Genomic DNA, 13,221 nt, shown 5'->3' on the forward strand with positions numbered 1-13,221 from the left:
AAGAGAGTGTATAGGGCTCCCTAGGCCCCTCCTGTTATGGGGGACTGTAATGGAAATTGTTAGGGAAATGCTTAGAATTGGGACAGGAACTCCTCAGCAGCTGAGGGCCTCTCTCTTGCTCTCAGTGTCTTTGGTGATGTGGGTGGTCAAGGATTTCTTATTCCTTGGAGGCCATGTAGGCCATGAAGTCTACCACCCTGTTGCTGTAGCCGTATTCATTGTCATAACAGACAGAAGATGAGCTTTACAAAGTTGTCATTGAGAACAGTGCCAGCCCCAACATCAAAACTGGAAGACTGGGAGTTGCTGTTAAAGTCGCAGGAGACTACCTGGTCCTTAGTGTAGCTCAGGATGCCCTTTAGTGGACCCTCGAATGCCTGCTTCACTACCTTCTTGATGTCATTATACTTGGCAGGTTTCTTCAGCTGGCATGTCAGATCCACAACGGATACATTGTGGGTAGGAACACGGAAGGCCATGCCAGTGAGCTTCCGATTCAGCTCTAGAATGACCTTGAACACAGCCTTTACAGCACCAGTGGATGCAGGGATGATGTTCTGGGCGGCCCCACAGCCATCATGCTACAGCTTTCCAGAGGGTTCATCCATAGTCTTCTGAGTGGCAGTGGTGGCATGGACTGTGGTCATGAACCGTTCCACAATGCCAAAGTTGTCATGAATGATCTTGGCCAGGGGTGCTAAGCACTTGGTGGTACAAGATGCATGCTGACAATCTTGAGTGAGTTGTCATATTTCTTGTGATTCACAACCATCACAAACATGGGGCCATCGGCAGAAGGGGCAAAAATGATGACTCGTTTGACTTCACCCTTCAAGTGGGCCCCAGCCTTCTCCATGGGAGTGAAAATGCTAGTAGACTTCAAAACATACTCAGCATCAGCATTACTCCATTTGATGATAGCAGGATCTTGCTCCTGGAAGATGGTGATGGGCTTTCTGTTGATGACAAGCTTTCCATTCTCAGCCTTGATTGTGCCATTAAATTTGCCATGGGTAGAGTCATACTGGAAGAAGTAGACCATGTAGTTGAGCTCAATGAAAGGGTCGTTGATGGTAACAATCTCCACTTTGTCAAGTACAGAGCAGAAGGCAGCCCTGGTAACCAGGTGCCCGGTACAGCCAAATCTGTTCACACTGACCTTCACCATCTTGTCTACATGGTGAGACTGACACTGCACGAGAAGATGGGGCTATCTCTGGAACAGCAACTTTTAAGCCTGAAATTTTATTCCTTTCCAGGCATGGCAATTCTCACTTCTCTCTCCATCCCCTTGCCTGTGAATCCTAAAGTCCTGCCTCTGTCTCCCTGCCCAGTCATTGGCTGCAGGAAACTTTATTTACCAGTCGAAATCAAATGGGAGCATGGACCCTCAGCATCTTACATTAGAATTCTCATGTAATTTGGGGACCCCAATTAATGTAGTACAAACACTAAACCAAATCAACAACAAAAGCTTCAATTTGTCTTTATTTGTTCAAACATATTCAGTGCATTTATTTATAATTCTGGCCCTGTCTTGCTTCATAGTTCTACAAGTAGTAAACACTATAAGGCACGTTTTGTGTGTCTCATTCATGTGATTCTTATTTATGCCACTTGTTTTGTGTTGGTTTAATGATTCACACGATGAGCTCACAATTCCCAGATGTTTTTCTGGGGAATTTCTTTTGCATTTGTATTGAAATTATTTTCTCCATAGTGATTTTTTCTTATTATACATGCAATATGGAATTGGTTTTTACCTCACACAAGGAGGTGATTATAGATTTGTGAGAAATAGTTTGTCTAACTTTCTTTCTTTAGGACCAAGATAAGTTCGGTTGTTTTCCTTTATGAGCTTTTTCCTTGAATTTAGACATAAGATACCTCCTTTGGGGTTCAGCATTACGCCAGATTTTATCTTCTGTGTTCTGTATAGGAAACATACTAAACCCAAAGTCACAGGCCACCAGGAATCCACAGGTTCCCTGTTCTACTGGTTGTCTCTCTATGTTATTACTTTCTTAATTTTCCTCTTTACTCATAAAGTTTTTACTTAGTTTCTATAAGACCTTTCATGGAAAAAACAGATAAAATTTGTATGTCTCACCAATAATTCCTACATTTTTTTCAAAAAATCAAGAGGAACCTTTTTAAATATAAAGTGTTTTAATACAGCAAAAATTGTTGTTCTTGATAAATATTTATTGAGCGATGAACAAGGTGACATCTGAACTGATGAATAGAGAGAACACTTTCACCTTTGCTGCCACACAGCTGCTAAGCTTCCATCCAAAGTAGAAGAATGTGGTGGGTAAGAAAGTACATGTACTAATAAGAAACACCCATTTTCTTTAATAAAAAAAAAAAGAAAGAAAAAAGAAACCTCAAAAACATCATTCAACTGAAAGGGGAGGTTCTGTGTAGCAGGCAGAACTGACTGGACCATATAACTTAGAGATGTCCTGGTCATTCCCTTTGACACTTCATTGCATGTTTTTTTTTTTTTTTTTTTTTTTCTGATATCTACTCCTTTCATGTGTATCCCAAAGACTGTCTACTCTCTTTCAACACTGGATAGATAATCATAAATTTTTACCTTGCAGTGTGTTTTGGAACAAGGTTAGAGTGCTCTGAACATACTTTACTGTCAGGAAGGTGACAAAAGAGAAAGAAATGCAGAACGAACATCCTTGTATGATCTCTGGTTGGATGTCATATAGCATCCATTTTGCCATACTCTATTGGTGTAAGATGCTGTAGAGCTCTCATAGGGCCAAGATCCTATCAGTTTACTGGAAGAACATCAGCCCTGTTCCTCCAAGAGCACATGGGATGCAAGCTATATATGTATGTGTATGTGAGTGTGTGTGAGTGTGTGTGTGTGTGTGTGTGTGTGTGAAAGAGAGAGAGAGAGAGAGAGAGAGAGAGTTGGTGTGGCCATCTTTAGAAAATACAATCTGCCACATGCATATACATTCCATAGTTGTTATAAACATACAGTATTATATTAGAAAACATCCAGCATAATGCTTGGAACATAATGCTGTGATTGTTCCAAATGCATTAATTATCTTTTCTGTAGCTTTCTTTCTTTTATGTAAGAAAAAATAAAACAGTTTTATTTTGAGAGACATATAATGGATGAGAAATAAAAACAGAGCTATTTTTCTTGCATGTTCTTCTATATAATAAGTTGTCAGGAGAGCAAATACCCATTTTCCAAATGAGAACTTTATGGCACAAGATGTTTGGAAACTTTATGCTTAAACTAATTCGGTAGGATGATTTTTTTTTTGTTTGGTTCTCCACTTATTCTTTAAACATTTAATTTAAGTCTAACATATATTTCTATAAATTGATGAATGTTTTGTAACGAGCTGCAGTTAAGCAGTAGTCATGTCAGGAATAGAATGCCACCAGCAGCCTGTCTTTTGTGTCTCTTTCCAGTTAGTAGCCTCCAACTTCTCAGTGAGTGAAACTGCTGCTTGACTTCTAAAATGACAGGTTATTTTTTGTTGTTGTTTTAAAAAATTGTATGCCTATCTCAAAAACATAAAATGAAACATCAACAACAACAAAAACCCAAAACCAAACCAAGCCAAACCAACCAACCAACCAAACAAACAAACAAACAAACACATGTCTAGCTTGTTTTGCCAGGCAGTGGTGGCACATGCCTTTAATCCCAGCACTCAGAAGACAGAGGCAGTTGGATCTCTGTGAGTTTGAGGCCAGCCTGGTCTACAGAGTGAGTTCCAGTACAGTCAAGGCTACACAGAGAAACTTTATCTCAAAACAAACAAACAAACAAACAAAAAGATATTTGGGGAAATATGGCTCATCTCAGTGGTTACGAACATTGGCTGCTCTTCCGGAAGACCTGGGCTCAATTCCTAGCACCTACATGGAAGCTAATAACACAGACATAGATATACGTTAAACATGAAATGTTTATGAAAATAAATGAACATGAAAATAAATGAACTATAATTAAATGAATGTATGTTTGGCTTATTTCTGTTGTGATCAAATATTTCCAATAGTTGATAGACATTACTTAATAGAAGAGTCATTTTAGCTTGCATTTTTTAGGACTAATTACTTGGCCTGAAATCTTGGAGGTGGAATGTGTTGAAGGAGGAAGCTACTTACCTCATGGTAGAAGGAAGCATCGAGCAAGGAAGGACCTAGTGACTAGGTATAATTTTCAAAATCACATCCCTAGTGACTTACTTCCTCTGACTCCATCCCATATCTTAAAGGTTTTATAACTTCCTCAGACACTGTAATTAACAAGGAACCAAGCATTCAAAGCTTGAGCTCAGGAATTCATTTCATATTTAAAGCACAATTCCATGGAGCCACAGACATGTGCCCCTTTTTGCTTGTTTTCTTTAATTCCATGATAGCTTGATATCATGAACTTTCATGGCTTAATGAAATCTTACTTTGTTGCAATCCCAGGATTGTTGAAAATCCCACTATTTATTATTCATTCTACAGTTGGTTGACCTGTAGATTGCTTTCAATTGTGCTATGAACCCTACTTAGCATGTGTTGAGGTCAACCTATGTACTTACTGAGCATGTGCCAAGCAGTAGAAAGTGCTCCTTTTTTTTTTTTTCAAGTTAAACAATGCAGACCAATTTATTATTTTATCCTTGCTTGTGCTTGGTTTTTTTCTAATCTATTTTAGGTGTGTAGCTTGAGTTTCTATTTTTTTGCTTAAAGTTCCTAGCTTCAGTAAATCAGAAGCAGCTTGTAATTTAAGCCCTTTCTATGTTTGAAGGCAAAGTGATAATAGATGTACAGGAAGGGTACGTTTAGTTAAGGAGGACTTTGAAGGGTAAAAAAGGTGGCAGCCAGAGGGGTGGCAAAAAGTAGACATTAGTCAATCTGCAAGACCACAGGGCCAGAGGGTCTGAATACTTGCTTGTGTTCTTTTTAGTAGTACAAACACAAAATCTGCAATCCACCATGCAGTATATTTAAGAGTGAAAGCACATGCTATTAATATTCATACAAGGATAAGTGGTGTCTTTTAGGGCCACTTGAGGAAAGCAGATTATTTTAGGTAGCTTTAGTGGAAACTTACAACTGCAGATGTTTATGTTTGATAGAATGAAAGGCAGCTTTATCATCTAAATAAGGGTAGTATCAAGCCCTGAAGTACCTCCCATCCTAAACAGATATGAGTGCTTCCCTCATGTGTGCTGTGGTATTTTAATCAGAGCTTGTTTATGGCTTTCTGTAATGTAGGTGGCATCTGTGGTGGTGTCTCACTATTGTAAGAAGCTCATGGACCTAGGAAGATTTTATGTGAACTGTTCACTTTGTCTTCCCCTGAAAGGTCCCCAGGAGAAATAAGAAATGGTAGAAACTAAATTTGGGGTCTTTCCTTCTTAAAGTCAGTTTTAGGCTCCAAGAATGAAGGAGAGGAAAAATGAGCTTCCAGACTTAGCAAATAATAATATAACATCCCTCATGTTAGGGGGAAGTTTAAGTGGAACTTTAGCTCCTCTAGATGGAACAGAAGTATCTAACACAGCCTGTAAACAATGACAGTAGGTTCATCCCCAAAGAGACTGATTTTTAGAAAAATCCCCAGGGGAGTCTGCCTTAATCAGGTCCCCAAGATCACTAAGCTATGCAACTTCCTGCAATATGCCAGCTTTTACTTCTTGTCAAAAGCCTTGTTTGTTTTCTTGAAGTTGAGAGAGAGCAACTGGGATGATGCCCCTTAACTGAGGTCCTTCCCGTGAGCACTCCAGAGAGCTGTGGCCATATAAAGCACAGATTCTTAGTAACAGGAGAATAAGAAGAGGGAACATCTGAATATATCAGACTTGTGGTATAGCAACACCATCGTCTTCTAAGATAATGGAAAAAGCTATTGCATAAAACTGCACTGATAAAAACCAAGGAGAAGGAAAGGAAAGTTCTGAATTCTATCTTTCTTGGTGGTTTTCTTCTAAACATATAGACAAGGTCTCTTGGAAGCATTTATTACTCTGTAGCCTTCAGCATTGACTCTAAGGCAAGGTAAGTAAAGAGATTTGGAGGTGGAAGGCAGTATAAACAGAGCCAGCAGGGAACAGTTTGAGCTTGATTTTCTCTGTAGGTGGGAACTTCATGTGTGGTTGAGAAAGAGTCATGAATAGAATAAGTTCTGCAGATCTACATTTAACAAAGCCTAAGGCACTGGGCTTTATAACTATTGGTTCTTGAGTTATTTTTTTGAAAGTCCATGAATAGCCAGTAGAAGTCATCTGCTTCCTCATCTATTAGGCAAGAACAGAATCCTTGTTATCCATGTAAATAAACATCTTGATTCTTTAATCAGTCCATGGGAAATGAGCTATGATCAGTCACACTATTAGTGGCTTAAGATGAAGATAATTGTAGATGAAAGAGGAGAGGCCAAAGAAAAGCAGGCATGCATACTCACTGATTTACCTTCTAGAGCCTTCTTCCATTGTGCATGTATATAGCTGTCATTGTGTGTTTTATTCCACTTTTCTAGGTGATGTCTCAGAAGAGAATGGCTCCAAGAAATAGCTCCTCTGTGACTAAATTTATCCTTGTGGGATTTTCAGACCAACCAGCTCTCCAGCTGCCTCTCTTCTTCTTCTTCTTAGGTATTTATGTGCTCACTGTTATAGGCAATTTGGGACTGATCACCTTAATTGGGTTGAATTCCAGCCTTCATACTCCAATGTACTTTTTCCTCTTCAACTTGTCCTTTATAGATTTCTGTTATTCCTGTGTGTTCACGCCAAAAATGTTGAGTGATTTTGTCTCAGAAAACATTATCTCCTACATGGGATGCATGACTCAACTGTTTTTCTTCTGTTTCTTTGTCAATTCTGAATGCTACGTGCTGGTGTCAATGGCCTATGATCGCTATGTGGCCATTTGTAATCCTCTGCTTTACACAGTTACCATGTCTCCTCAGGTCTGCACTCTGCTGATGTTTTGTTCATATGTGATAGGGTTTGCTGGAGCCATGGCCCATACTGGAAGCATGCTGACACTTACTTTCTGTGATTCCAACATGATCCACCATTATCTCTGTGAAGTTCTTCCCCTCCTACAGCTCTCCTGCACCAGCACCTATGCCAACGAGCTTGTGTTTTTTATTGTTGGAGTAGTCATCACAGCATCCAGTATCAGCATCTTTATCTCTTATGCATTGATTCTCTCCAACATTCTTAAGATTCCTTCTGCTGAGGGTAGATCCAAAGCCTTTGGCACATGTGGTTCCCATGTAGTTGCTGTTGCTCTGTTTTTTGGGTCAGGGGCATTCACCTATTTAACAACCTCTTTCCCTGGTTCAATGGAAGAGGGAAGGTTTGCTTCAGTATTTTATACCAATGTGGTTCCCATGCTTAACCCACTGATCTATAGTTTGAGGAATAAAGACGTTAAACTTGCCCTAAATAAAACCTTGAAGAGAGTGCTCTTCTGATGAGTCTGGTGCTATCATTCAGAATGAAATCCTTATAAACATACTCAAATACACTTTCTACAAACAAGGTTTTCCTTCTACTGTTAAAAACTGGAGATCTTTTTGAGGGTTATAGCACTTGGTATCACTTTGGCTCAACTTTGCATCTACTAAGTGCCATTATGTATTGGATACATTATTAGACTCAAGAAGAATATTACCTTGATGTACTTTCCATTTTCTTTCTTGGATTTGTCTAGGAAGAACATTTCTAGCTGGAAGAATGTGTACAGATTAGTACAAGGCCCAGGAACAATTTTATCAACTTTATGACCTGTCTTACCAAATGTGAAATGTAGAGTCTAGAGTATCATAGGTAATAATCTTCTAACTCTTGAAGAGATTACTTGCCCAGGAAGTCTATAAATCTTCCCTTTCACTTACATGTATATACATAAGAAAAGTTCTCATCCAAGAAACTTATATGCCCTGATTTGTAAGAATGAATGAAATCTCAAATACTTCATTTCAAAATTCCTGCTCCTTGAGATGGTAACTTGGACTAGTGATTTTCTGATTGGTAAGTCTCCTATGCTCTATAGCTGAGGGAAAGATGAAGAACACAGAACTTCTATGCTTTTGCATGATTATGTAACATGCTGCCCTGTCCTTCCCTGGAGATGCTGAGCACATCATAGAACTTTGGTACTTTTAGAAAAAATATTTTATTTATTTATTGATTGATTGATTGATTGAGATAATGTCTTTCTTTGTATCCAGGATGGCCTTGGACCTGATATAGAGTTTAGGATTACCTTGAACTCTTCATTTTTTCTGCTTCGGCCAACCTTTTGTCTCATGTGTCTACCTTCTTGCTAAAACAGAATGATAGCAAATTCAAGGTCAGCTTGGAGTTATGTGAATGTTATATCTATCCCTCCTTTATTTTATAAGGTAGATTTAGATTTTCCCATCTCCAAGTAGGTGCTTGAGTTTGTGTATGTGTCCATCTCTGTGTTTATTTTATCTTTTATAGAACCAGGAAGGAGGTAAAGTCTTAAAATACTTTTCTATCTCTCAGGGAGGCTGGACTGGATATTCATTCTGAGCGCCAAGGATCATTCTCTACCACTATGTTAAATATTTAGCTATTCTATATTGAATAGCCCATCTTTTAAGAAGTATGCCCTCATATTACCCTGGGTATATGGAGGAAAATGAAGATAGGTCTATTTTGGACAACATTGAGAAATGTGAAAGTCCAGACTCCTTTTTGTGGAAGAACAGGCATTATTTAAGAAGAATGCAAAAATTGGGTATTCTTGAGAAAACCTTGGTGCTTTTACTTTGGACACTGGGAAAGTCAAATGAAAGATGATGTCTTTTACTTGGATTCTATGTCTCCCACTCTTCTAAAAAAAACTGGAGAGATGCTTGGTGTGTGAAAGAGTGGAAGATAAAGCAGTAAAGGGAAGTGAGGCTTCCGGTTGCCCCTCTGCTGATGCACACACAGCTCTACTAGGATAATGAAGAGCCTAAGTGTTCTTGGTAGAGTCATAAGCCAGATGTCATAGGTGGTAGCTTAGAATAGCAAGAAGAAACATCTGCAGTGTGAGGCTGATTGACTAGAGGTAAGACAAACTGTATTTTCTTCAGTATGTTAAAGGGAAAAGATCAGAAGAAAATGTGGATACCTGTTGGATTATGTCTAGATTATGATAATGATGAGATTCAACATTGCTGTATAGTGTATATACTACATGTACTATGAGGTGCCTAGTGCATAGTACCTCATTTATTGGATTTAAGCCTATGATATTCAGTCTTCCTGACCTAGCTAAATACCACCTTTTATAGGGCAATGCATAGTCCCAGGTAGAGCATATGAGACTCTTGGGATATTAGAAAAGAGTCAATACTGAGGAAGGGCAACTAAGCATTGTGGAATATATATGTAATCCCAAGCAGTCTAGCATTCATGTGGAAGGATCTAGAGTGGTAGCTAACATAGACTACACAGTGAAACCCTGACTAAAACAAAAAAAAAAAAAGAAAAGAAAAGAATAAAAATGAAGGATTAAAAATACTATCAATGATTTACCAACATTCCTATAATATATGTAATTCCATATATAACTTTACACATATAGTTTTAATGAACATTTCTCATTTGGGTGATGGTGTTCCCTCCAAGATACAAAGATCACCTAGCAAAAACCTCAGCACTAGACATGAGAACTCCTCTCTTAAGTTGATATCCAGGGCTGTCCAAGACATTCCCAAAACATATAGCTTATTGCTGTGGCTCTTGGTTTTCCCCTCAAGGTGGAAGGTAAGTACCTATTGCTGAAGGCATCATGTACTTTAGAAACAGGACCCAGAGAGTCCTGAGCTGGAACTGAACTGAATGCTCTTTCTCTGAAGACTAGCATTCATGGTATCAGAAGATACCATCCAAGCTTCCATAGGAGGGAAGAAACTTACAGTGTTACCCAATTTTCATGTCTATGGACCACATCAATGACCAGCATGGCACATTAACTTTAAGGATGCAGTAGTGGGCATGCACACCTTTGAGGTAAACAACAGTTCTTTAATTGGACTTTGACCTGCTCAACAAGAATGAGACTGTGTCTAGTACTGAAACCTAGTTAACTACTCAGTGCTAGTGAAGTCATGGCTATTAGAAGAGAATCGTTAACCACCGATTTACTAAACCAGTATATTCCCTAACAACAATCTACAGCATCCGTCCTTATACCAACAAATAAATGTAGTCTTTGCCTCTTATCAAGAAAACTTCTCTTTGAAGCAGATGGAGACCACTACTATAACCTTAAGATTTTCCACCCATACCTACGTTCCCTAAAATATTGACTCTCAGACTTATATATGAATAAATGCCTGGACCAATAGCTTTGGCTCATTTTTACTAGCTCATGACTCAGTTATCCCATTTAAATTAGTCTAAATCATGTCACATGACTAGTTACTGCTCCTACAGTTTCATTCAACTGTCTTCTTTAGAGTCTGGTACAAAAGCACTGTGCCTAACTATCTCAGAATCCTTTGTCCATAATAGAACTTCCACATCTCTATTTCCTGCCTAAGCTAATAGGCCAGCAACATTTTATTTACAGGTGATACTCCCATACATTGCAACAGAGATTCTCTGTACACATTACAGAAAATCACAACCAATCAAAATACAGTTATGAAGTTCGGCCCTAGTGGATATATCTGTAAAACACTGCCATGTAAGGCTCAGGGAATATTGCATTAGAGGAAGCAGAAAGATTGTAAGAGTCAGAGGATCAGGGAGTTTGCCATGAGATCATGTCTCATGTCTTTTAGTATGATCAGAAGCTCATGCATAAAGTCTCACCAACATTGCCCAAACATGACCTGAACAAGGATGATACCAATGAACATACCAAACTGGATGGTGAAAGCCCCTGAGACCCCAAGCCTGCAGAAAGTACTATAGGAAACTGAGGAAAGCTGGATTGGGAGCAATGGCTCCAGGGAAGAGCATACCAATCAGTCAGCCCTGAAAACATATGTATAGGTAGCAGGCCTTGAGCAGGACACACACACACACACACACACACACACACACACACACACACTCTGATCCAATAACAATTAGTGAGAAAAGAGTTCATGAATTTGAAGGTGAATGGGTCAGGTGGGTAGGGGCATATAAGAGGGTTTGAAGGGAGGAAAGGGAGGGAAGAAATGTGGTAACTAAACAAAACATTTAAAAAGTTAACTTGTTTTCATCTGGGTAAAGGAAAAAAATCAATCACCATTATCAGCTCTGAGTAGGCACAGGGAAGAAGTGAGGTCACAAGCCCCAAGGAGAAAGTAACACTGTGAAGTAAATGTACTAAATCCAAGAATAACTTTTCCTGCCTTTATTCTCTTTTGAGTGAGGAGAGAGAGAGCTTAAGTTTCACTTAGTAAAACACTGACTTGGATCTTTTGAAAAGGAGTTCTTCTACCCTCATCTGAAATGACAGAAACCCACAAGAACATTTTTGACTTTTTTTTTTTTTTTTACAATAGCCAGTTAAGAGCCCAAAATTGCTTTTGCAGAAACTTGCTTTAAAATCCAGAAGGTCTTTGCCTCTCTTATAAGCTGACCATAGCTCTTTTTGTTTGATAGTTTGTATTCAGGTTGAAGAACTTTTTCTCAATTAAAATGAGAACAAACATGAACTGCTGCTTTAGTAGTAGCTGATATCAGATGTCCCAAAGATGATTCTTCTGCTAAGACCCTTCAGTTTTGGGTCTTGACCACATGTTGATTTTCAAAAAGGCTATTTTCTTTTCTCTTTAGGAAGAGAAGGTGAGTTGAGATTCCTCTGGGTTCTGCCTTTGGTCTATTTTTCTTGGCTCTTTGAAGCATCTCTCCAAGTCACCTGGTTTCAATAACCACTGATACAATGCTGACTTTCTAATACAACTTTGACCCTGACTGATTAACCTGTCATCAGTTATAAATTAAAAACATAAAAACATTAACAGTATTGCCACAGATACAGATTTTTCTAACAATTAAAGAGTAATATTTTCTAGTTATATGGATTAAAATATTATTTTTTATGCCAGTGTAGACTTCTCACTGATTCTAAACATGAAAGGGCAAGATAAGTGAGAGACATCAAACAGTGAGAGGCGACTCCAAGGAGTACTTAGGGGGTTCTTAGTAATAAAGGATGAGTGGCATGCTATATTCTGAGGAGCAGATGGGAAGGTGTCTGTGTCCGACTCAGTGTGATCGTCATTCTCAGTAGAGATCACACTCTTCTGTCACACGTCTGTAAGTGAAATGCATTTGGTAAGTGTACCAGCTGCTAGTAACCAAAGTCTTACTGTGGTGGTTTGAGCATGTAATGGCTCAAGTGGATATGAACATAAATTGCATCTAGAAGTGGGCCATTCAAAACTGATGGGGCAGAGCTGAGTCACTGAGGATGTTGTCTTTATGTTTTTTCTCCTCTTCTTAGATGTGAGCTTGTTCTCAAAGATTCATTACGGTTTCCAGATGGCCACTAGGATTTTGTGGTTTTGTTTACAATTTGAGCAGAAAGACAACACAGGATTGAGTGAGGTAAAGTAGAAGGGGGCTATAGCTAGTCAGTAAGTAACTAATTCTACTGACAGTTGGTTAACCATTTTACTTTTATGGGAGATGGAAATCTTATGGGAGCGTTCAATCTGAGAACTAGAAAACGTTCTTTTCTCCTTTTTTTTTTTTGTTAAGAAGTGGGGAATGTCTACTGTGCAGGTAACTAGCAGTTATTACTACTAAAGCATCACTGGAATGAACAGATCAGAACAGGGTAACCTATATTCCTAGTTCTGCTTCTTTGGTCCAGTCTAAGAGAGGAAGATTGACTAACTGAATAGTTAAGATTGAAATGGAGTAACCAAAGAAAACACATGGTGGGACTCATGGCTCTAGCTGCATATGTAGCAGAGGATGGCTTAGTTGGTCATTAATGGGAGGAGAGGCTCTTGGTCCTATGAAGGTTATATGCCCCAGTATAGGGGAATGCCAGGTCCAGGAAGTGGGAGTGGGTGGGTTGATGAGTAGTGGGAGGGGGGGAAGGGATAGTGAGTTTTTGAAGGGGAAACTAGGAAAGGGGATAACATTTGAAATGTAAATAAAGAAAATATCTAATAAAAATGGGAAAAAAAGATGAAAGAAAGAAAGAAAGAAAGGAAAAAAGAAAGAAAGAAAGAAAGAAAGGAAGGAAGGAAGG

General features: G+C 38.8%; 1 protein-coding gene and 1 pseudogene across 2 annotated transcripts; one reads left to right on the forward strand and one right to left on the reverse strand.

Annotated features, from left to right (window-relative positions):
* Positions 1 to 221: 221 nt before the first annotated feature.
* Positions 222 to 1,168, reverse strand: LOC110301523 (annotated as a pseudogene).
* Positions 1,169 to 6,392: 5,224 nt separating this feature from the next.
* On the forward strand, positions 6,393 to 7,489 carry LOC110301898 (olfactory receptor 8B4-like). 2 transcript variants are annotated; one of them, XM_021172604.1, is made up of 2 exons: positions 6,393 to 6,404; positions 6,539 to 7,471. In XM_021172604.1, exons 1-2 carry the CDS (start codon positions 6,393 to 6,395, stop codon positions 7,469 to 7,471), a joined length of 945 nt encoding a protein of 314 aa, XP_021028263.1. The 2 variants fall into 2 exon arrangements, with proteins under 2 accessions (XP_021028263.1, XP_021028264.1); XM_021172605.1 differs by lacking the exon at positions 6,393 to 6,404 and having other exon boundaries at positions 6,440 to 7,489.
* Positions 7,490 to 13,221: the final 5,732 nt, after the last annotated feature.

This window comes from Mus caroli, chromosome 9 (genome assembly GCF_900094665.2).
Source record: "Mus caroli chromosome 9, CAROLI_EIJ_v1.1, whole genome shotgun sequence".
NCBI classification, from domain to species: Eukaryota; Metazoa; Chordata; class Mammalia; order Rodentia; family Muridae; genus Mus; species Mus caroli.